Raw genomic sequence first — 21,036 nt, forward strand, 5'->3', positions numbered from 1 at the left:
ATCTGCAACGGGCGGCTCTTTCGCATGTGTTTTATTGCACTACTTGGTGCTGCCGTTTTGTGCGGCTTTGGCAGCTTCTTCTTGCTTGGCATTCGCCAAAGCAATGAATTCCGCAGCGCGTTCATCATTCGAAAAACGGATGCGGTAGAACGTCGTATCTTTCGCGTCTTCTGCAACCACAAAGGGACAACACAATCGGGTAGCGCACGCCGAACAAATTGGGGGTGGTAAGGAATATCACCGCAGTTTCGATTAGTTTAAATCGAGCAAGCACAACAAGATCTGTAGACGCGCAAGTTGTAGGACTGTGCGCTTCAGACGAACTTGCATCGATTTTGAGTCCGGTAAACTCCACTGTATTCTTTTTTACTGGTACTTCCATAGCTCCTCCATCCGCACTGCCGCCTTCTGGCGCTGCAGCAGCTGCTGGCGAAGTCGCCTTCGTTGCAGCAGAAGCTGCTGCACGTTCAACAGGATGTCTAAATTTGACTGTTGACGGCAACACCGGAGAATTCAGTCGCAGACGGCCCGTGCGGTTGACGAAAAACAGAATACGGGCATTGGGCAGCCCCTCCTCTTCTCCCTTCTGAACGACCACAATCAGCAAACGCAAAGAATTGTATTAAAATCTGTAGCTTCCTACACAGATAATATCCGAGATACCATGCATCGGCCTTACTGCAGCCCCACATATATTCATATGTTAAAAAAATTGCACCTCAGCGAACTGCCTTCAACAGCCACAGCTGCAGCACCATCGAGAACGGCACTAGCAGCACCAATGGTAGCGGCCACCTCAACAACAGCAGCCACAGTAGCTAGAGAAAATAAAGCGCAGCAGAATCCACTAAAAGTAGCTACAGCTGGTGCAGAAACAGCAGGAACCTGCCTTGGGTGCAACGAAGTCGACTTTGCCGTCCAGAGGCGGTTTGGGGGTCCACACCTTGTTTTCCAGGTCAAAGCACTGCATGCGGCAGTCGCGCTGAAACAAAGAAAACTCGCAAAAGCTTGCATTTTATAGCAGAACAACAGCGCAAACCGGGTTAAATCCAACACTTCGGAGCAAGAGTAAAACAAGAAAGGCAAACGTGTCACAAAATCCAAGGCCTGCCCCCAAGCAAAGAAAGACAAAAAGAAGAAAAAATAAACATAGAAACATGCCGCCTCACGTCTGTAAAGATGATTTCCTCCTTGCTGTCGACGGCTGAAAATCAAGCAAAGCAGAGCGCATGACACACCCAGAACCTCTCTCTTGTTCAGCTTCAACCCTATTTACCGGGCTGCTGCTGTTGCTCCTGCTGCATGCGATAGTGCTCTTTACTGGTTGTGACGACCGTGGGTTCCTCCGGTGGAGGTGCGTCTCCGTCTTCTGCATCGGCAGCCGCGGCGGTCCCTGAGCCTTTGAAGAGCGAAGTGCCCTCACCAGCCCCAGCAGAAGGCAGTAGGAAGGAGCTGCCTGCCGCTCCCTACGCCGAATGCACACAGCAGTGGCAAAGGCACTCAGTAGACATGGCCTCGCGAGAAAGCGAAACAGCAGCAGAATACCGCAGAGAGTGGAACGGGAAACTTAGTGTGGTGTCTCACAAGAGAACCAAAGGGGCTAACAAATGCCGAAGTCCCCTTCAAAACAGAACCAAAGAGGCCTCCACAACTGCCGTTGCTGTTGCTGCTGCCAGCTGCTGTGTTTCCGTTGGGCGCTGCTGCCGGAGCTGCTTCAGCTGAAGCAGTACCAGCAGAAGCAGCACCATCACCGGCAGCTGAACGGGCGCCGATGCCACCACTTTCAGCTCCTATCGATGCGTTTGCAGCCTCTGCTACAGCAGCTGCCGTTTTTTCAGCATCAGTTGCGGCAGAAGGTGCTGCAGCGGGTGCTGGAGCACCTGCTGCAGCACCTGCTGCAGCACCCGCTGGAGCACCTGTTGCAGGGGATTCCGCCGTCTGTGGGGCCGGTTCAGGTGTCTGCAGAAGCAAGTCGCTGAAAAACGAAGGAGCATCAAGATATCCCCCCAAACACAAAAAAACGAAAATATGCGCATTTGCTGCCGTTCGGGGAGGGGCCCCACCTGCTGCAATCTGCTCTCTGCTGCGGTTGCCTTCGCTGGCTGCTGCTCCGAGCAGATAGATGTAGGAGGCGCATGCGCCCGCACGATTTTCAGTCGACTGCAGACAGAGCAGCAGCAAAACCGGTAGCAGCGGCACGAGTGATCCAGTGGCCCCAAGAAGCTGCAGGCAGGGCAGCAACAACAGCCGCCGCCGCAGCCGCTGTGCTGCAGTAACTGTGGAAGGAGAGGCATCCCTCAACTCTCAGGACTGAAAGTACCGTCTGTTTTTTAGGGTCTCCGCATCGGCCTCCTTCAGGTCCAGAGAAGCCTCTGTTTCTGGCTGTTCTTCCTGCTTGCCTTCGCCCTGCACTTGATCTTTCGTCAGCTGGACGGCGGGTTTGCGCTTACTGCATGCACTCTCCTGAGAAGACACCAGCATAAGCGACCGCTAGTGCATGCATGAGAAGAAGAGAGATAAGCAGGCAATCAACAACAGCACAACAAAGCCGAAAAAACAGTCATCCCCTGGGTCAGGAGACGGCGGGTGCGAGCGGCCGCGGCTCAGAGGAGGTTCACTAGAGGAGCGTTTCTAGGAGGGCAACGAAAACAATAAATGATGCATAAGCATTCAGTAGCTAAAGACAGAAGATAAAAGAGCGAAGGGTAAGCAAATACCATTTTTCTACACAAGATGAAACAGCGAGGCGTGGATGCTGGCAAAGCAACGGAGTGCCGGGCAGATTCTCCCCTTATCTTTAATGACCTGACAACAGCAAATGCGTCTTCTTTTCAAAATGAACAGGTAATTAATGAAAAGAGGAAATCCATATGAGCAGCATTTCGCCTACCAACCCCCCACGAACGGGGCTGCGCATGCATGCAGTCGAGTGCAGCTAATTGTGGCCGAGCAGTAATAAACCACCAACGGAGAAGAAATACATTGAAAAAAAGCGCAATATTGGAATATCGTGTCTTTGGAAGTGAAGCAGTTTCGTTCTTTGCGTCGGCTGTTCTTTTTGCAGCGGACCCTAACAACAGCAACGGAGGATGCATCGTCGTTTCTTTAAGAAACACCGCTTTTGCTGTCTGTCTTATTCTACATGCTGTTCGCACAAAATTCTTCGTTTCTTGAACTAGGAAGCCCTGGTTTTGCTGTCTGTCTTCATCTGCATGTTGTTCGCACAAGTGAACAGGAAGGCTTATGCAACTAAAGCTGGCTGTGCATTCCCCTATCTAACAGAAGAGCCTCCCGTATGTACCGCCAGCTCCCTTAATACGAAACCCAGCACACAGCTAGAACAGCGTATTTTCTATACGTACACTGAATACTGGAAACACGATGTGCTATACACTGAAATACTACATACTTCTTATACACTTCAAAAACCTCCTCCCTCCAATATCCCCCCTCGGAACTTACGGGGCCCCTATGCTCTACTTTTCACGTTTACTGCACTGACACACCGTAGCACCCCTCGTTGCAGAAGAATGCAGTAACTCCTCTCGGGCAGAACGTGTCCACGTCCACACTTCCTACCGTCCGTCACTATGGGTCTCTAAAAGGAATTGCTACAACTGCCACAGAGAGCCGTATATAACGAAATAAGCATCTGCCTTAAAAGAAGAGCGGCTTTAGGTTTGTTATTCTTGGGTCTTGCGAGTTTGTGTTGCCACACGCGCCAATAGAAAACAGAAAACGCCAGCAAGCACATTACATCATAATGTAACCGTATTCATAAACCATACGCTTTTCTTATGCAAGTAATTACATCTCACACATACTACAGATGTGTATGTATGCAGAGACACACACACGCACGTACAGCAAGCAAATAACACAACAAACAGGCCGCCGTCGACGGCCGTCCACATGCGTTACAGCTGCCTCCAGTGCTTTGTGTGTATCCTTAACACATGCCGAATAACTGAAGATGAAGAAGACAAACTGAAAACCGGGGGTGCGCTGCCCTGCGCCTTCCGCATCGATTTGCTTTGCGTGCAGAGCGGCACCACTACACTACTCACCCCAAATAAAGGCGTAAACATAGTTTATGTATTTCCATTTATTTCATATCACTCCACAACACGCAAACTCAAAACCCTGCTCCCCAAGTGAACAACCGCAGCTGCAAATGCAACTGCAGCGGCGACTGCCGCATCAACAATCGCAGCCCAGAACGCAATCGGTTTCAAATGAGTGGAGAAGCACCCAGCTATCCCTCGCCGCTGTCCGTGCATCGGCATGCCGTACTCATAAAGGAAGAGCGGCAGCTGTTGCTGCTGCTGCTGCTGCCGTTACCTCTGCCGTTGCTTCTGTTGTTGCTGTTGCTTCTGCTGTTGCTGCTGCTGCTGCTGCCGCTGCTGTTCGCTGCTGTCGCCGCACCCTTGGAAGAATCCCGCCCGCTGCAGAATCTGCCGCGGCGTGGAGTTTATCGTTTAGAGTTTCTGGAGTTTGTCTGCAACAACTTTGTTGTTTTGTTTCCTCAACTGCTCCCTTTCAAAAGCTTTGTAGTCAAACAGGCAGCCGTGTGCATCAGCGTAGCGGTGTTCGCCACAGAAGGAGAAACCGCACCGACAAGCAAAACCCAACAGACCCACCTTCCTGTTGCACTTGTGGCAGCGCGACGCTTTCCCCTGCAGCAGCAGCAGCAACAGCACATAGCAGCAAACCAACGTGCACATGCGTACCACCCATCTATCAACACCACATCGCACATGGCGGCACACAGAGGCGGCTGCTGCAGTTGCAGCGACGGCAGCAGCCGCTGCGGCAGCCACAGCAGCCGTAGCAGCAGAGAGTTGCTGAAAATCGATAACAGCGAAGCTGTTTCAGCAGACTACTTCATTTCCACCGGCAATCAAATCGAAACACCCTACAACCCATATCTGTGCTGTATCATTTAACATACACCTCAAGAACGTGCAGGTCTACGCATAGAAGCACCTGCACATACACCCCAAATGCTGCCACAACTCACCTTGCCATGCGCTGAAGCTGCTGTCCCCGCAGGCGCTGACGCCGGCGACGGCGGGGCGATCGCATCCCCTGTCTCAACCGGAGAGGAAGTTGCGGATGTTGCTGTTGCTGCTGCTTCTGCTTCTGCTTCTGGTGGTGGTGCTGCAGCTGCTTCTGCCGCTACTGCTGCTGCTGCAGCTGCTGCGGCTGCTGCGGGCGCTGCTGCTGCTGCTGCCGCTTCTGCTAGGCCAGATATCCTCTCCGACGCCCCTGAAGGAACTGTGGCGGGACCAGACCCTGCCGAAACAGCTTCGCTGTCAGCGATCTGCTGCAACTCTCTGCTGCAACTCTCTGCTGCTACGGCTGCTGTGGCTGCGGCAGCTGCTGCTGCCGTCGCTGCAACTGCAGCAGCCGCCGCTGCATCCGCGGGCTCCGCAGCAGCTTCCAGCGGCTGTTGTGCTGAGGCTGTATGCTGGGGAGCAGCATCTGCTGCAGCAGGTTCAGCAGCCTCCGTGGACGCTGGCTGCTGCTGTGGCAGTGCACGTCTGCATGCAGCAGCAGCTGCCGTTGCTGCTGCAGCACTCTCCGCCTTCAGGAACTCCCTGTAGCACTTTGAACAAAGGTTGCGGCTCGCTGGGCTGCCGTAGAAGCCGCAATTATTTGCGCACAAAGGGGGCACCGACTGCAGCACCCGCAGCAGCGAACAGCAGCAGCAGCAACGCTACAGGCCCTCTACACACCCTTCCCCCAAGCCTCCCATCCTATTGCTGCACTGGAGAAGCAGCAGCAGCTGCTTCTGTTGCTTCTGCTGCTGCTGCGACTTACAGGGCGTTCGTTCTCGTGTTGTTCTGAACTCATCTTCACAACAAATGATAGCGGGAAAGGAAACTTCAGGCTGCTGCTTCTGCTGCTCTTCCTGATCGTTTGCTGCACCGCTGCTACGCCTGATGTACTCGAGATGGTGTCAGTGTACAGTGCGGGACGTCAGCTGCCTGCTGCTGCTGTTGCTGCTGCTGCAACTCCCTGAAACAGCCGCCTCTGCAGGGCAGAAATGTCTGGGCACACCGGTCGTTGGTGCTGCTGGTAGCTGTTCACAGCTTTCGTTCGAGCTGTTGCTGCCGCAGCAATAGCAGAATAAAAAGAAGCCGATCTTGCTGCTGTTCCTAACCTCCCAAGCTGCCGCTGGCGCTGCTGCTGCTGCTGCTGACCGCTAGAGGAGCCGGCCTGCCTCGAAGCGCTACTGGCAGTTCACCTGCACACACGCACCACAACAGCGGCACAGCAAATATTCAGGAAAGGCAGCCCCAGAAGACATTTAAAATGGACTATGTACAAGAACGCCCAGAAGCAGCAGCAGCAGCTGCAGCAGTGGCACGCAGCAGTGGCACGCAGCAGTGGCGGCACCCAGCAGCAGCAGAAATAGCAACGAAATATGCATTCTCCACAGGACAGAGAAACCGGGAAAGCCACAAAAGCCTGCCCACATGCAGCAGCTTCTGCATGGCCGCAGCAGCAGCAGCAACGGCAGCAGCGAACTGACCGCTCTACAGCGCCGCAGGCACCCTTCTAGTCACAATGCAGCAGCAACTGCAGCAGCAAGAAGGCGTGGATATGCACTGCAGACTGTTGAGTCGTCTGCTCGCGTGCAGCCTCAAACAAAGCAGCAGCAGCAGCAGGACAAGCGATTGAGAGAGCGCCGAAGCAGCAACAACCGGTGGGGGGTTGCTGCAGCACGAGCAGCTACAGCACTTATGATGAAAGAAGGCAGCGATGCTGCAGCCTAACGCGCAAGAGCAGCAAAACTTCTGCCAAAGGATGCGTCGGAATGTCCTGCTGCTGCGGTGAAGCCCAATAGTGCTGCTGCTGCTACCGTTGCTGCTGCTGCTGGTGCTGCTGCAGCAGAATGTACGGGACCGGATAGAGACAGACAATAGAATGCGATGAGAGACAGATAAATGCTACTCAGGAAGCAGCAGGGAAGGGCAGGTTGCAGGCAGTGCTGCAGTCCGTTCGGGTCGGGAGTCTGCTGCTGCTGCAGCTGCTGCTACCTGCGCTGCTCCCGCTGCTGCTGCTGCTGCTGCTGCCGCCGTATTCCTGAGTGCGGGGCCTCTTCGCTAATCAATTCTTTAAATCATTAGTTCGTATGGAAACCTCCTTTCTCTTTCGTGTGATGCTGCTGCTGCGGCCTTTGCTGCAGCAGCAGCAGTAGCAGCTGCAGCTGCTGGAGCTGTGTCAGCGTTCTCCGCTCGCACCCTTCGCGCTGTTGCTGCTGCTTTTAATGCAGCAAAGAACGAATTTAGCGCTTCATATTTTGCACAAAGGAACCCTTTGAGGCATAATTTGTACAGAACCGCAAAGCATGAAGAGCATTCTAAGGATGTCGCTTTGCTGCTGCTGCTGTGCTGGCGTTGCCTCTGCTGCTGTAGCTGTTACGGTACTATCCGGAATGTTAAGATAGACGTGCTTCTGCAGCTGTTTCTGCAGTTGCTGCTGCTTGTTGCCGCTTGCTGCTGTTTTGCAGAGCCCGTCGCCAGCGTACCGTCTCTCTGCCGCTGCGCGTCTCTTTGGTTTGCTGCCGATGCTGCTGCTGCTGTTCCTGCTGGGTCCCCTGTCTTCTTTGGTCTTTCACGCGTAAGGGGAGACCCCAGCTGTTGCTGCTGCTGTTGCTGCGGGTGCTGCTGCTGCTGTTGCTGCGGAAGGGGCGCCACAGAACCTTCACCACGTCGCACACACCTTTAAAAAGTTGCAGGAAAGTTCGCACGCCTTTTAATCAGTGCTAAGGGGACGCGCATGCCTACAGTGTATGTGCAGCTCCCTGCACTGTACAGACAGTGTGTGCGAGCAAGAAGGATTAGGTTTAGCTTGTTGTTGCCTTTGTATGCTACCGACGTACCCCAGCAGCAGCAGCAACAGCAAAAAGACAAACTAACCAAACAAATTCTGTCCGCTAAAACACGAGGCATAACTCCTCGGTCTGACCTGGGCGGCGCAGACTGCTGCTGCTGCAGCAGTTGCTGCTGCCGCTGCTAAGACAGGTGCTTAAAGGCTACTGCGGTTGCTGACGGTGCTGGAGCTGTAATAGGCACGCCTTCCGCAGCACCAGCAGAAACTGCTGCTTCCGAGGCTATCAAGCCAACCAAAAAAGCAAGAGCAGCAGCAGCAGCAACAGGGTGCGTCGCTCCTGCTGCATTTGCTTTGTCGCTGTGCGGCGCCCAGGGCACCTAGAGCTGGAGGCTGTTGCAAATGTTGCTGCTGCTGCTGGTGCTGTTGCCCGGTCTCGCGCTGCAGCAACCTTAGGAACGCGCGACAACTTCTTTAAATAGCTCAATGGCGGATTTGCTGCTTTCTTTTGAAGGCGCAGTCTGTGTGTCTTCTTCCTTAGCAGTATCTGTCTGCAGCAAAAAGAGAAAAATAGTGCAGCAGACAGCCCTCTGCTGTCAGACAGCTGACAAAGAAGGAGCCAACAGATATATATATATATATATATATATATAAACACAGACGCGAAACTTCCTGAATAAGAGAATGCCATAGGGTAAATAAAGGCAGAAACGAAGTCAGCAGAAGAAAGCAGCAGTACGGCGATAAGACAAACAAGAATTCCAGCCAACAGCAGCAGCAGCAAAAGCAACCGCAATAGAAGCAGAAGTAGCAGCAACTGCAGCGTGAGCAGCAGCAGCAATAGCAATAGCAGCAGAAGCAACAGCAGCTGCAGCACCAGCAGCAAAGAAGGAGCTCCAGGTGTTCTCTCCGTCGGTCTGACAAGAGCCAAATTTTTAATTCGCAAATAACGGCGCGTCGCCTGCAGGTTGAGATCAACAGCAGCAGAAGCAGCGGCAGCAGCAACAGCAACAGTAGTAGTAGGAGCAGTAACAATAGCAGCGGCAGCAGCAGCAACGCACTCAGCATACAGAAATTCAGCAGCTGCAACTGTTGACATGAACCATCTGTAGCTGCAGCAGCAGAACGGCAGCAGAACCGCCGCAGCGAGAGGCCGCAGCCACAGCAGCATCAACAAAAGAGAAAAACAAAACAGCAGCAAAACAAGCAAAAAAACAAAGCCAAACAACAACTGCAAATGACAGCAACAAGAGAATGAAATTAAGAAACAAAACAAAAGAAAACCACGAGCGAAAGCAAACAACAGCAACAAAAAAACAAACCTCAATGCATATATATATGTATATATATATATATATATATACATATATATATATATATACAGCAAGCAACAGCATACAGCACAACCAGCCAGCAAGAAGCAACAGCAGCGACGAACAAACAAAAACAGCAAACGAAAACTACTAAGCAAAAACAAACAAAACAAACCCATTGCAACGCGCAACAATGAAAAGCAAAGACAAAAAATAAAAAAAGAAATAACGTACAACCCGCAGCAACAGGTAGCAGACCGCTACAACGGACACCATCAGCACCAGAAAAAAAGCACGAGCAGCAGCAGCAGCAGCAACAACAGCAACAGCAGCAAGCAGAGATGCCTGCGGACTTCCTTCCGTTCTATTGCAGCAGGCAAAGGGAGTTTATTTCGCTCTTTATCTTCAAGCCGAGATAAAATAGCAGCTTGCGTTTTAGGAGACAGCCGCTCCCAAATCCCAAAAGAGTGCTGCAACAAAAACAACACAATACTTTGCTTCGTGCTGCTGCTTCTGCTGCTGCTGCTTCTGCTGCTGCTGTCGTTATTGGTGCTGCTGTCGCGTAGTGCTGCTGACGCTGATGCTCTTGCTCTTGCTGCAGTTGCTGCTGCTGCTGCTGCTGCTGCTGCTACTGCTACTGCTTCTGAGTTCGACAAGCAGCAGCGGCGGCCATGATGCGTGCAGCGCTCACGAAGGCGAGTGCGTGAGCAGCCAGAATGTGCATGCTAATATTGAAGTTTTCGATGTCTTTTTTTAAAAGGCTCCCCAACTTCCAACAAAATCGATGAGGCACAAAGCCCTTCGCATTTGCTGCGGGGGGAACGCGAGCTGCGCAGCACCAACAGCAGCAGCAGCAACCATAGCAGCAACCGTAGCAGCAAAGTAGCAGCAGAAGCAAACGCAACGGGAGGCTGCAGCTGCGCCGGACCGAAGCTCGCCACCAACCGTGCTGCAGCAACTCATGTAAGAACAACAGCAGCAGCAGCAGTAGTAGCAGCAAAGCCAGCAGCAGCAGCAACAACAATGCAGCAGCAACAGCTAGTGCATGAATAAATCGAGCAACATACCAGGTTGAGCCTTGCCTTCCACCGTTCGCTTTTTGTCCTGTGGTGGTACTCCTGCCGCATGCAGCCCCGCCAGAAGATCCAGCAGCTCCTCAGCTGCAGCAAACGAGAAGTACGAGGCACATACAGTATCTACTGCAGCAGCAGCAGCAGCAAAAAGCAGCATGCAGCTCCACAGCATGAGAAAGACCTGCAGATAAGGAAGTAACAGCCCAAAGGAGACAACGGGAAGAAGAGAGAGACAGAGGGAGGAGACAAACAGAGAGACAAAGGCAGGAAGAGAATCAACCAACCAAACAAATAAATATTCACTCAAGCAAGCAAACGTGCATGCAACGCACTGCTTAGCTCCTGCAAGTGCCTCCTTAGGGCTCCGCATGCAGCCCCAAAAAAGACAAAGTCCATAGCTGGCTGCTGCTCCTGCTGCAGCTGGTGCCGCTGCTGTCGCAGCTGCACCAGCAGCAGCTGCAACAGCAGCGAAGGCTCCACCAACCCTAATAAGCGTGTCGTTCTCCGACGAGACAGAGGTGATGCCGCGTTTGCTGCCTTGTCCTGCTGTTGCTGCTGTTGCTGCTGCAGTTGGTACCGCTTTGCCTTTGACTGCTGCAGCTTTGTTTGCGGGCGCTGCAGCTGCTTCATCAGGATATTTTTGAGTGTCTGCTGTTGCTCATGGCTGACTGGCAGCGAGAAGGAGCAGCACAAAAGCTGTGTAGCGACATTAGACGCTTCTGCTGCTGCTGCTGTTGCTGCTCCCATCCTCCCCACTGTAGCCGAGAGGCAAGCAGCAGCACGGGAGAAGAGAGCGTCTACTAGCTGCAACTCCCACCGGCGCTGCAGCTCCGCTGCCGTTGCACCTACATCTACTGCGTATTCTGCTGCTGCTTCACCTGCTGCTGCCGCTGAACCTGCAACTGCTGTTGCTGCTGAACCTGCTGCTGCTGTATCTGCTGCGGCGCTGAGAGCTCCCGCCACTGCGCAGACAGTCTGCAGCAAACACACGAAACCAAAGCCGGCCCTCACCTTCATTCCTTCGTCTCACCAGCAGCAGTAGCAGCGGAAGCAACAAGAATTTTTAATTGTCAGCTCTTCGGAAGGGAGCTGCTAGCTGCGCAGCAGCACCCGCCGCAGCAGCAGCAAACAGCAAAAACCTGGAGTACGGGTCTGTCTCTAGAGGAGTTGCAGTAAACTGTAGGTTTAGATGTACTTTTGCTGGCAGCACGGAGACGAAGGCTAGGAGCTGCAGCAGCAGCCGCAGCCGTAGGGAAGAGTCTTTGAATCCGCTCCCACTAAAGAGGACAAAGGCCTTCGCATACACCCAACAAACCGTAAACCCTAAACGCTAAACCCTAAACCGTCATCTCGTGCAGTGTACGGTATTTCACTCTTGGAAGGCAGGGGCCTTCACAGGTGCAGCAGCTGCAGCATCTGCAGCTGCTGCTGCTGCGGCAGCGGGCAGCAGAAAATTAGCAGAAGCACGAGCTCACTGTCGCCAGTTGTTGAGGCGTGTAGAAGGGGACTGCGGTGTACATACACCCGAAGGCCTGCTGCAGCAGCTCTGGCTGCAAATTCCGTATTGACGCAATAAATAACAGCAGCTCCTCGGGAGGGAAGTAAGGCACAAGCAAAGCTCCTCGCTGCATCAGCCGCTCCCGCAGTGTCTGCTGCAGCTGCTGCAGCATTTGTGAAGTCTGCTGCTGCTGCTGCTGCTGCTGCTCCTGCGGCCGCAGGCTATACAGGCACACGGCCACCTCACGGGGCTGCAGCACATCTGCTGCAGCAGCAGCAGCGTGCAGCACAGGGAGTAACAGTTCGTCTGGGAGGGATCCTGGGGGAAGGAGACATTTGAGGGTGAGCAAGGAGATCACTGCTGCTGTGGTCTCCTGCTGCTGCTGCACCAGCGGATGTTGCTGCTGCTGCTGCAGACTCGAGTGAAGGCCTTCGAGGAGAGAAGGGGTTAAGAGCGTCAGATGGTTCCGCCGCAGTAAAGAAGCCTGAAGAGCAGCAGCTCAGCAGCGAGGGGACAACAGCAGCAGCACAGCAGCACGTCGACAGAGAGACGCACAAAGGACAACCAGGAGCGAGACAGAACGGAGGAGACGCCGGGAGATCGAGATAAAGAAAAAAGAATAGCGAGACAGACAAGGAAAAGAGTCTGATGGTTAGAAGAACAGATAGATAAGAGAAGAGATAAAGCAGAAGCAGAGACAGATAAAAATAATCATGCACCACAAGGAACCGCATGCAGGCAGAGATAAGCAGACACACCAACACAGAGAGAGGGACAGCAAAAGACCTGAAGAGACATACAAAGAAAAACAAAAACAGAGGAGACGGCGGTACACCTGGAGAGACCCAAGGATAGAGGAGACACAATAAGAGACAGAGACAGCAGACAAAGCGAAGGAAAGCCACATTCAAACTGCCCTGGGAAGGAGACACTTAGATGCACTCCAAGGAGACAGTAGAAAGGCAGCAGCAAGCAGCAGCAAGCAGCAGACAGCAAACAAAATGGAGGCAGACGCCACAAGAGGAGACACAGGACACTGCAGCACAACTCACCCCTGCAAGCATCACAAGAATTGCTGCTGTCTCCTTTAAAGGCCTCTCTTTGTGCTGCTGCTTCAGCAGCAAGTCCAGAAGAGACAGCTGCTGCAAACGCACGGAATGCATTGACAGTCGCAGCTGCCGCAAAAGATGCTTCAGTTGCTTCTGCTGCTGCTGCTGCTCATCCGGCTTCAGCTGCTCCTGCTGCTGCTGCTGCAGCAGCAGCTGCTGCTGCAGGTCAAGGCGCTGCAGCTGCAGACTTCTGTAAATGTGCAGGAGGGCAGAAGCACGGAAAGCTGCTGCTGCTGCTGCTGTCCCTGTTGCTGCCTGGTGCTGCTGCAGAAGCTCATCGCTGCTGCAGGTAAGCAGCAACTCCCACGCCTCCGTGTGCTGCCGCTGAGCTGCTAGAGGGGTGTCGAGTTGCTGCTGCAGGCTGAGGGAGAAGACGCGGAGGAGCAACAGCAGCAACAGTAACACCAGCAGCAGCAGCAACAGCAGCGTAACGACAGCACAATCACCCGAGAAGGAGAAGAGAGCGCTGGCACTCAGCCCGTCAGTTGCGGATGCTGCTGCTGCTGCTGCGTCTGCTGCTCGTGCTGCTACTGGTGCTGCTAGTGGTGGTGTTGGTGCTGGCGGTGGTGCTGCTGCTGTCCTCCCTCTGAGCCGTGCGGCCCTTCACCAGCAGCAGAGCCGGCTCAGGGGGCGAGGTGTCTGTACACTGAAAATCTCACCTATTTAATCCAATGAAGCTGCGCAGCAGCAGCAGCGCCACTGAAGAGACAGAGGACGAGAAGTAAAAGACAGATTCCGTTGCTGCTTGCAGCAACGTCAGAACAGAGCCTGGCGCGGTGGCAGGTGCAGCAGCTGCTGCTGCTGCAGCCGCTACAGACTGTGCTGGTGCTGCTGCTGGTGGCCCTCCTGTTTCCGTTGCTGTTGCGGCAACGGAAGATTCAGCAGCAGCAGCAGCAGCAGCAGCAGCGGGGTCCAGCAGGAACGCCGCCACTTTAGCTTGCTGCTGAGCAGTGCGGTGATGCTGCTGCTTGAGGTACACGTAATTGTCTGATTGCTGCTGCTGCTGCTGTACAGCAGCAGGAAGAGGCGTGAAGTCTGCTGCTGCAGCAAGCTGCCACTGCAGCAGCAGCTGTTGCCCCCACTGCTCCATATCCACCCCGAACACGGATGCAGAAGAAGCAGCAGCAGCAGCTGCTGCAGCAACGCCATAAGGAACAGCAGCAGAAGGAACGAGCCCAGACGTCTTGTTGCTGCTGCACAGCAGCGAGAGAGCGCGCAGCCGCAGAGCAACTTCTGTTAGATTACCGCTGCTGCTGCTGCTGTCGCTGCTGTTTTTTGACAGATGCAGCCACAGCTTCTCTGAAGACACACAACAACAGACACAGGGTAGCAAAGCAGCTCAACAGCTGCAGCAGCAACAGGGGAACCAGGCAAAGAAAATCAGCAGCAGCAACACCAGCAGCAACACCAGCAGCAACAACAGCAGCAGCAACACCAGCAGCGCAGCAGAGAGTTGTGCAACAGGTCCCGCAGCAGGCACGACAGCACCACCAGCAAGGCGCGCTTACTCAGGCCCTCATAAACAGCTTCCCCCAAAGGTTCCTTCTCCTGTAGCTGCCACATATGCTGCTGCTGCTGCTGCTGCTCCTTCTCCTGTTGCTGTCGTTGCTGTTGGCTGCTGAGTGCGGCAGAGAGCGCCAACCTCTCTGGGTTGCCGATGCCGAAGAGTCGCAGCAGCGCAAGGAAGAAAAGCAGCATTTCCTGCTGTGTACGTACACCCCAGTGCTGCTGCTGCTGAAGCACGGCGTTTAACAGCAGCAACAGCAAAGTGTCTAACTCTTGCCTGTACGACTTGTAGAGCTGCTGCATATGCTGCTGCTGCTGTTCCTCTTGATGCTGCTGATGCAGTTGCTGGTCTTGCTGCTGCTCCACCTCCTGCTGCTGCTGCTGCTGCTGCTGCAGAGCGAGCGAATTCAACTGCGCAGAGAATGATATGTCCCTTAGCATTAAGGCCTCCGTTAGGCGGAGGATGCTGTCGATGGGCAACACTTGGCTGCTGTTGCTGCCGCTGCTGCTGCTGCTGCTGCTGCTTCTTTTGAGCGCCGCTATGACCTTTTCAATTGCTGCTGTAATTGCGGAGGCGAGCCCCAAGGCTTCGGGTGTATCTGCAGTGTCTATGAACCCAGGGACAGTCTCCAGGTGTACCGGGGCAGGAGAAGAGATGCCGCCTCCTATTGTTCGTGCTGGTGTTGCCGTTGCTGCTGTTGCTGCTTCAGCTGCAGTTGCTGCTGCTGCTGCATCTGCAGCCACAGAAGCAAGAGGGGCCGTTGCTGAAGATGCAGCAGGGACCAGCAGCACAGCGAAGCGCTTGGGGAAGAAGGCGGCATAGGCTGCTGCTTGCAGCACCGAGCACGCTTGCTGCAGCAAAAGCAATAGCAGCAGCAGCAGCTGCAGCACGTGGACGGAGGCTGTACAAGTACAAGGAAAGCCCCAGAGTTGACAAGAAAGCGAAGAGATCCCCATGGAGCGACGGAGACAGACAAGAAAGGAGACAGACAAGAAAGGAGACAGACAAGAAAGAAGAGAGACAAGAAGGCAGACAAAAACGAGTAGAAGCAAACAGGAAAGGGGACAGATAAGAAAGGAGACAGATAAAAAACATATTAGAAAGGATGCAGGAAGGAAAGGAGACAAATAAGGAAGGAGACAAGTAAGAAAGGAGACAGATAAGAAAGGAGACAAATAAGAAAGGAGACAAATAAGAATACAAGAGGAGAACCCAACAGAGAAGAGGTAAAGGAGACAGAGGATAAGAAAGGAGACAGAAGAATAACAAGACAAAAGGCGAACCCAATAAAGAAAAGGAAAAGGAGACAGATGAAATAAAACAAAAGGAGGGGAAAGGGGGGGAAAGAGATAAAGAGAAGCAAGGAGACAGAAGAAATAAACAAACGACAACCAACAGAAACAAAGGAGACAAAAGGAGACAGAAGGAGACAGAAGGCCAACACGCAAGAACATCAAAAAAAGAAGAAAGGAAATAAACAAAGAGACAAAGAGGAGACAAAAGAAGACAAAGGGAGACAAAGAGGAGACAAAAGAAATCCACACTGGGGCCCGTACATCAACAAGAGTATAAAGCAGAATACTGCGTACAATAATGCAGCACTTAGGGTGTATAGACAGCGCTCTACTCTAAAGAACGAGAGACAAAAGACAGAGACAGCGAGAGTAAAGCGCTAATGCAGCGCCTCGGGTGTACAGACAGTTAATCCCCCACTGAAAAGAAAGACAAGGCGAAAAGAAGAAAGAGACAGCACCTTCAGCGGCACTGAAACCTAAACCCTAAACCCTAAACCCTAAACCCTAAATCTGATCGACATCGACGCACTGCGGGAGACAGACTATGGCACTGCAGCAGACGGCGCAGCAGCACAAGACAGTCTCCTGAGGGAGAGGGGCATGTAGGAGCAGCAGCTGCAGCAGTAGCAGAGGCCTCAGCAGAAGCAGCAGCTGGCTGTAACAAACGCTGCCTGAAGGGACACACAGCAAACTGGTGGGCACAATATCCGTATTCTGCTGCTGCTGTTGCTGCTGTTGCTGCTGCTGCTGCTGTTGCTGCTGCTCCTGCTGTGAAGCCTCCAGCAACAAAAGGAACGATGTGCGGTGCCGAGGCAAACAAAGAGAAGCAAAGGGAGAAGGAGAGACAAAAGGAGACATATGAAGAGGAGGTAGAGGAAGAACAACAAAAGAGTCAGATATATATATATATATATATATTTAACACGAGATAAACAAAGAAAGGCAAGCCACAAGGATGAGAGAGACAAAAGACAGAGAAGAATGCAGAGACAGAGTAAGCGAAAGGAGACAGCTGAAACCGCAGCGACGAACAAAAGAACAAACAGACAGAGCACAAACAAAGAAGGCAGCAGCACCAGCGAGCAGCAGCAAACAGCAACAAACAGCAGCAAGAAGAGAAGAAGAAAGGCAGAGACAAACACCGAGGGCCTGTCTACTTGCTGCAAGCAGCAACAGGAGACAAAAGGAGACAGAGATTTAAGTGTAAACACACCTGTACACAGAGACAAACAAACTAGACAAAGCAGCTGCACTGCTGCTGCATAAGGGCTCCTCCGCAAACCAAGAGAAGAGAACATCTGAAGCTGAAGTTAAACCTAAGAAGTAAAGCGCAATAACAATAAATAAATAAATAAATAAATAAATAAATAAATAATTTTATTAATAAAATAACTACTTGCATTTAATACGCAAACAAATGCAATAAACAAACAAATATAATACAAACAAACAAAATAAACAAACACATAAAATAAACAAACAAATAAAATAAACAAACAAATGCAATAAACAAATAAATCTAATACCACAAACATATGCAATATACAAACTGAATAAGTTGAACAAATGCAAAAAAAAAATCAAAGGCAGCACACAACCAGCTGCAACCGAGCAGCAGCAGCAACTGCTGCTGCTGCAGCAGCCGAGCAGCAGCAGCTCGCCCCACCGAAATTTCCGAGGGCAGCGATGAGCGTAGCGCACTCCCCTGGGGTAAACGCAAATAGCTGCTGCTGCTGTTGTTGCTGCTGCTGCTGCAGCGCCTCCTCCACAGCCTCCATGAGTCGCTGCACCTGCCTGTCCCTTCGGGGTGGCTGCAGCAGCGAGAGAAGCAGCAAACTTGAAACAAAATACTTTGCCTCTTGCTGCTGCTGCTGTTGCTGCTGTTGCTGCTGCTGCTGCTGCTGGAGTAGCAGCAATGACTCTTCTGCAACAGCAGCAAGACAACGCCAGTCCCGCCTGAGGTAGGCCTTTCTTATTCTCTCTTCACTCTCGTTACACTGCGCATCTGCTGCTGCTGCTGTTACTGCAGCTGTTCCTGCTGCAGCTGCTTGTGCTGCAGCTGTCCCTGCTGCAGCTGCTTCTGTTGCAGCTGCTTCTGCGGAAGCTGCTTCCGCTGCAGCTGCTTCTACTGCCGCTGCTTCTGCTGTCTCAATAACAAAGGCCGCTGCTTCATCTGCTTCTGGGGGAGCAGCAAAAGCCTCTAAGCACTGGGGTTGGTGCAGCACTCGGTTCAGCTGCTGCAGCTGCAGCAGCCGCAGCGCGCGCTGCTTCCGGTGATGCTGCTGCAGCGGTGTTATAGGGGTTAAGACAAGGGGCCCTCCAGAATTGCAGTCAGCAGCAGCAGCGTGAGCAGCAGCAGCTGCAGCAACCGAATATCGCCGTTGGCAAGCTGCTGCACCGGCTGGCCTCGGCGCGGAAGATGCGTGAACAGTAACTACTACTGCTGCTGCTGCTGCTGTTGCTGCTGCTATTTTTGCATTAGGTCTTGCTGCTGCAGTTGCTGCAATACCATGAGCAGCAGCTGCTGCTGCTACTGGCCAAGCCGTCGGTGGCTTTGCTACAGAGGCAGTGGACCTCCAAGTAGCGCTGCGCCGTGCTGCTAGCATGTTGCTGCAGCTGTTGCAGCTGCAGCTGCAGCAGTAGCAGCAGTAGCGGTTGCTGCTGCAGTGTGCAGCACGAGGTAGGGGCCCCCGCCCATAGAGGGCAGCAGCCCGAAGAGGAGCAGACGCTAGCCTCATTCCTTTGCCCCTCAAACCCTAAACCCTAAACCCTAAACCCTAAACCCTAGGGCCGGGGCCCCGTAGCCGAGCATCGGGAGCCGCCGAAGGGCTTCTTATTGCATTTGTTGCGGCGGTTTTCATTGGCATTTCTTTGTTTGTCTTTATAATATAAAGAAATACTTGAAGGTGTGTCTTACTCGTTTTACTCTTTAGCGTTCTATTGGCTGTAGAGGCCCCTGTAGAATTCAGTGACCAGCAGCATCGGCAGCAGCAGCAGCAGCAGCAGCAACAGCAGCAGCGGGCCCCACACCTGCACAACCGCAACGGCCGCCGTTGGAATACTTCTTTATTAATGGTGCTGCATGATAAAGATAACGCCAGTTGGGTTTAGCAAGAGCAACAATAAGTACAGCCGCAGTCGGCTGCCGCTGCTGCTGCTGCTGCTCCTGCTGCTCCTGCTCGCTGCCGATGCACTCCTCCGACCAGCACGAACGACGCCCTCCATTTCTTCTGGGATTGAGGCACTATCCTTATTAGCAGCAGCAATTTGCAGCAGCAGCAGGAGTAGCAGCACTGCGGGAGGCCTGAGAAGGCCCTTAACTGCAGCAGCTGCGGCAGCAGACGCCACAAGGGGTTTGCGCTCTTCTTGCTTCTGCAGCTGCTGCTGCTGCTCCTTCTGCTGCGGCGCCAGGCTGGAGTAGCATTCAATACCTGCTGCAGCTAAGATCGGCCGCCCAGGGCTGCTACACTTGTGAGCAGCAGCAGCAGCAGCAGCAGCAGCGGCTTCTGCTGCTGCTGCTTCCCGAGGTCTTGTCCCTCTGCGCGAGACAAAGCCATGAGCGCCGTTCATCTCTGCCTCTCAACTGCGGCCTGCTGCCGCTGATGCCGCAACAGCCGTGCCGCAGCAGCAACGGCAGCAGCAGCAACGGTAGCAGCAGCGCGAGTTGGAGCAGCAGCAACAGCACATGCTGCTGCTGCTGCTCCCGGCTTAGGCATCTGTCCTAGGCATTGGCAATCAAAGATGTGGGGTCGCGTGCGGCCTTGCAGGAGGGCGGCAGCAACTACTGCAATCGCTGCTGCAGCTGCTGCCGCAACTGGCGCTGCGGCAGCACCTGCTGCAGCAACAGCAGCAGCAGCAGCAGCATCAAGTTGCCGTCTGGGGTGTGCATGCAACCTGCTGCTCCGCGGTTCTCCCCGAGGGCTCCAAAGGCACGTCCCGCTGCAGCGTTTCTACTGGCAGCAGCAGCAACAGCAACTGCAGCTGCAGCAGCAGCAATGGGCTGCGGGTTGTTTTGCTTCAAGCCGTGGCTACGCCGCCCCTGCTCCCTTCCCTGGCGCTGCTGCTGCTGTTGCTGCAGGTGAGAAGGTTGCACTGGGCGTAGCATGGAACGGTTCCTCCGCCCGTATGTCGACAGCAGCAGCAGCAGCAACAGCAGCATCAGCGGCAGCATCGCCCCCCACAGGATCAGCAAGCGAAGGAGCAGAAGCAGGAGGAGCAGCAGGAGGACGTGCTGCATCATCGGCATCAGCAGCAGCATCATCATCAGCAGCAGCAGCACCCCAAGCTTCCCCAGGAGCAGGAGCAGCGGGAGCAGCAACAGCAGCAGCAGGGGAGAGGGAGAGTTGCTGCTGGCTGCGCAGTTTGCTGCGCTGGCGTTTGGGGCGCCGCAGCTGGAAGCGGCAGCTGCAGCGGCAGCGAGAAAGAGAGAAGGAGAAGATACTGCGTTTACCTTTGGGTGTTTCTGTTGCTCTTGAAGCCCCTATCCCCTGCAGCAGCAGACTTAAGAGAGATGTGTTATTTAATGCTGCTGCTGCGCTGCTGCTGTTTGCTGCTAGTGATTTCATGGCGCAGCACCTGCAACACACGCAGGCCCACAAACAGCAGCAGCAGCACTCGCTGCAGCATCAGCCGCAACAGCAGCAGCAGCAAGAACCTGAGCTCTGCCCGCACCAGCAACAGCATCAGCAGCAGCAGCAGCAGCAATGCGGATCAGCACATATTCCACCGCCCCTTAGCAGCACTTTGCGGCAGCTGGATGCGAGCCGCACAGTCGCTGTGGGGTTGGAGGGGGTTATTGTAAACGGTAAGGCTGAGGAGTCTGTCTCCTTTTGTCTCCTTTTGTTCGTCTCTTATTATTTATGTCTCATTCTATTTATTTGTTTATCTCTCTTTGTCTGTCTCTTACTGTCTCTTCCTGTTCATTTGTTTGTTTCTTTTGTTTGTCTCGTACTGTCTCCTTCTATTCATTTGGCTGTCTCTTTTTGTCTTTCTGCTGTCTCCTCCGGTTTGTCTTTCTTTCTTTATCGTTTGTCTCCTTCTGCTTGCCTTTTCTTTGTCTGTCAGCTTATGTTTGCTGCTGCTATTTCCACTTGCTGCTGTTCTATCTGTCTGCTGCTGCCCTGTTTATCTGCTGCTGTTCTGTATATATTTCGCTGCTTTGTTTATTTGTTGCTGTTGTCTTTACCTGCTGCTGCTTCTGTTGTGCGTTGCTGCTGCTGCTCTGCTGCAGCTTTGCTGCTGACGCCAATGTATCACAAGCTCGAAGCTATGCTGGCCCATAACAACGCCCCAGTGAAACGCAGCAGCAGCAGCAGCAGAAGCAGCAGCAAAGCTGCAACAACTGGCCGGGTAGCCTCTGGGCAGCGCATGGCTGCTGCTGCTGCTGCTGCTGCTGCGGCAGG

General features: G+C 53.4%; 3 protein-coding genes across 3 annotated transcripts in view; 1 reads left to right on the plus strand and 2 right to left on the minus strand.

The window, feature by feature from the left end:
* Nucleotides 1-39: 39 nt before the first annotated feature.
* EAH_00011600 (hypothetical protein, conserved) lies at nucleotides 40-2,481 on the minus strand (the record flags this gene model as incomplete). Its single annotated transcript, XM_013394837.1, has 7 exons — nucleotides 40-170; nucleotides 325-586; nucleotides 944-982; nucleotides 1,170-1,204; nucleotides 1,322-1,466; nucleotides 1,585-1,975; nucleotides 2,321-2,481. The coding sequence occupies 7 exons, from the start codon at nucleotides 2,479-2,481 to the stop codon at nucleotides 40-42; spliced, it is 1,164 nt and encodes a 387-aa protein (XP_013250291.1).
* A 1,856-nt stretch (nucleotides 2,482-4,337) lies between these two features.
* Nucleotides 4,338-18,240, minus strand: EAH_00011610 (hypothetical protein, conserved; the record flags this gene model as incomplete). Its single annotated transcript, XM_013394838.1, has 15 exons — nucleotides 4,338-4,454; nucleotides 4,641-4,676; nucleotides 5,021-5,680; nucleotides 6,207-6,250; nucleotides 7,538-7,688; nucleotides 9,844-9,980; nucleotides 10,220-10,312; nucleotides 10,558-11,200; nucleotides 11,701-12,207; nucleotides 12,776-13,193; nucleotides 13,492-14,131; nucleotides 14,341-15,190; nucleotides 16,164-16,305; nucleotides 16,848-16,938; nucleotides 17,301-18,240. The coding sequence occupies 15 exons, from the start codon at nucleotides 18,238-18,240 to the stop codon at nucleotides 4,338-4,340; spliced, it is 5,469 nt and encodes a 1,822-aa protein (XP_013250292.1).
* A 1,135-nt stretch (nucleotides 18,241-19,375) lies between these two features.
* EAH_00011620 (mpv17 / PMP22 family domain-containing protein, putative) overlaps nucleotides 19,376-21,036 on the plus strand; it is a gene marked incomplete at both ends in the record, with an annotated part of 2,270 nt that continues 609 nt past the window's right edge. The window contains 2 exons of the mRNA XM_013394839.1: nucleotides 19,376-20,438; nucleotides 20,865-20,983. Of these exons, the coding sequence (XP_013250293.1) occupies nucleotides 19,376-20,438; nucleotides 20,865-20,983 (1,182 nt within the window). The remainder of the gene's footprint in view (nucleotides 20,439-20,864; nucleotides 20,984-21,036) is intronic.

The sequence above is a fragment of the Eimeria acervulina genome, genomic scaffold (assembly GCF_000499425.1).
Source record: "Eimeria acervulina Houghton genomic scaffold, Eah_scaff62, whole genome shotgun sequence".
Taxonomy (NCBI): Eukaryota; Apicomplexa; class Conoidasida; order Eucoccidiorida; family Eimeriidae; genus Eimeria; species Eimeria acervulina.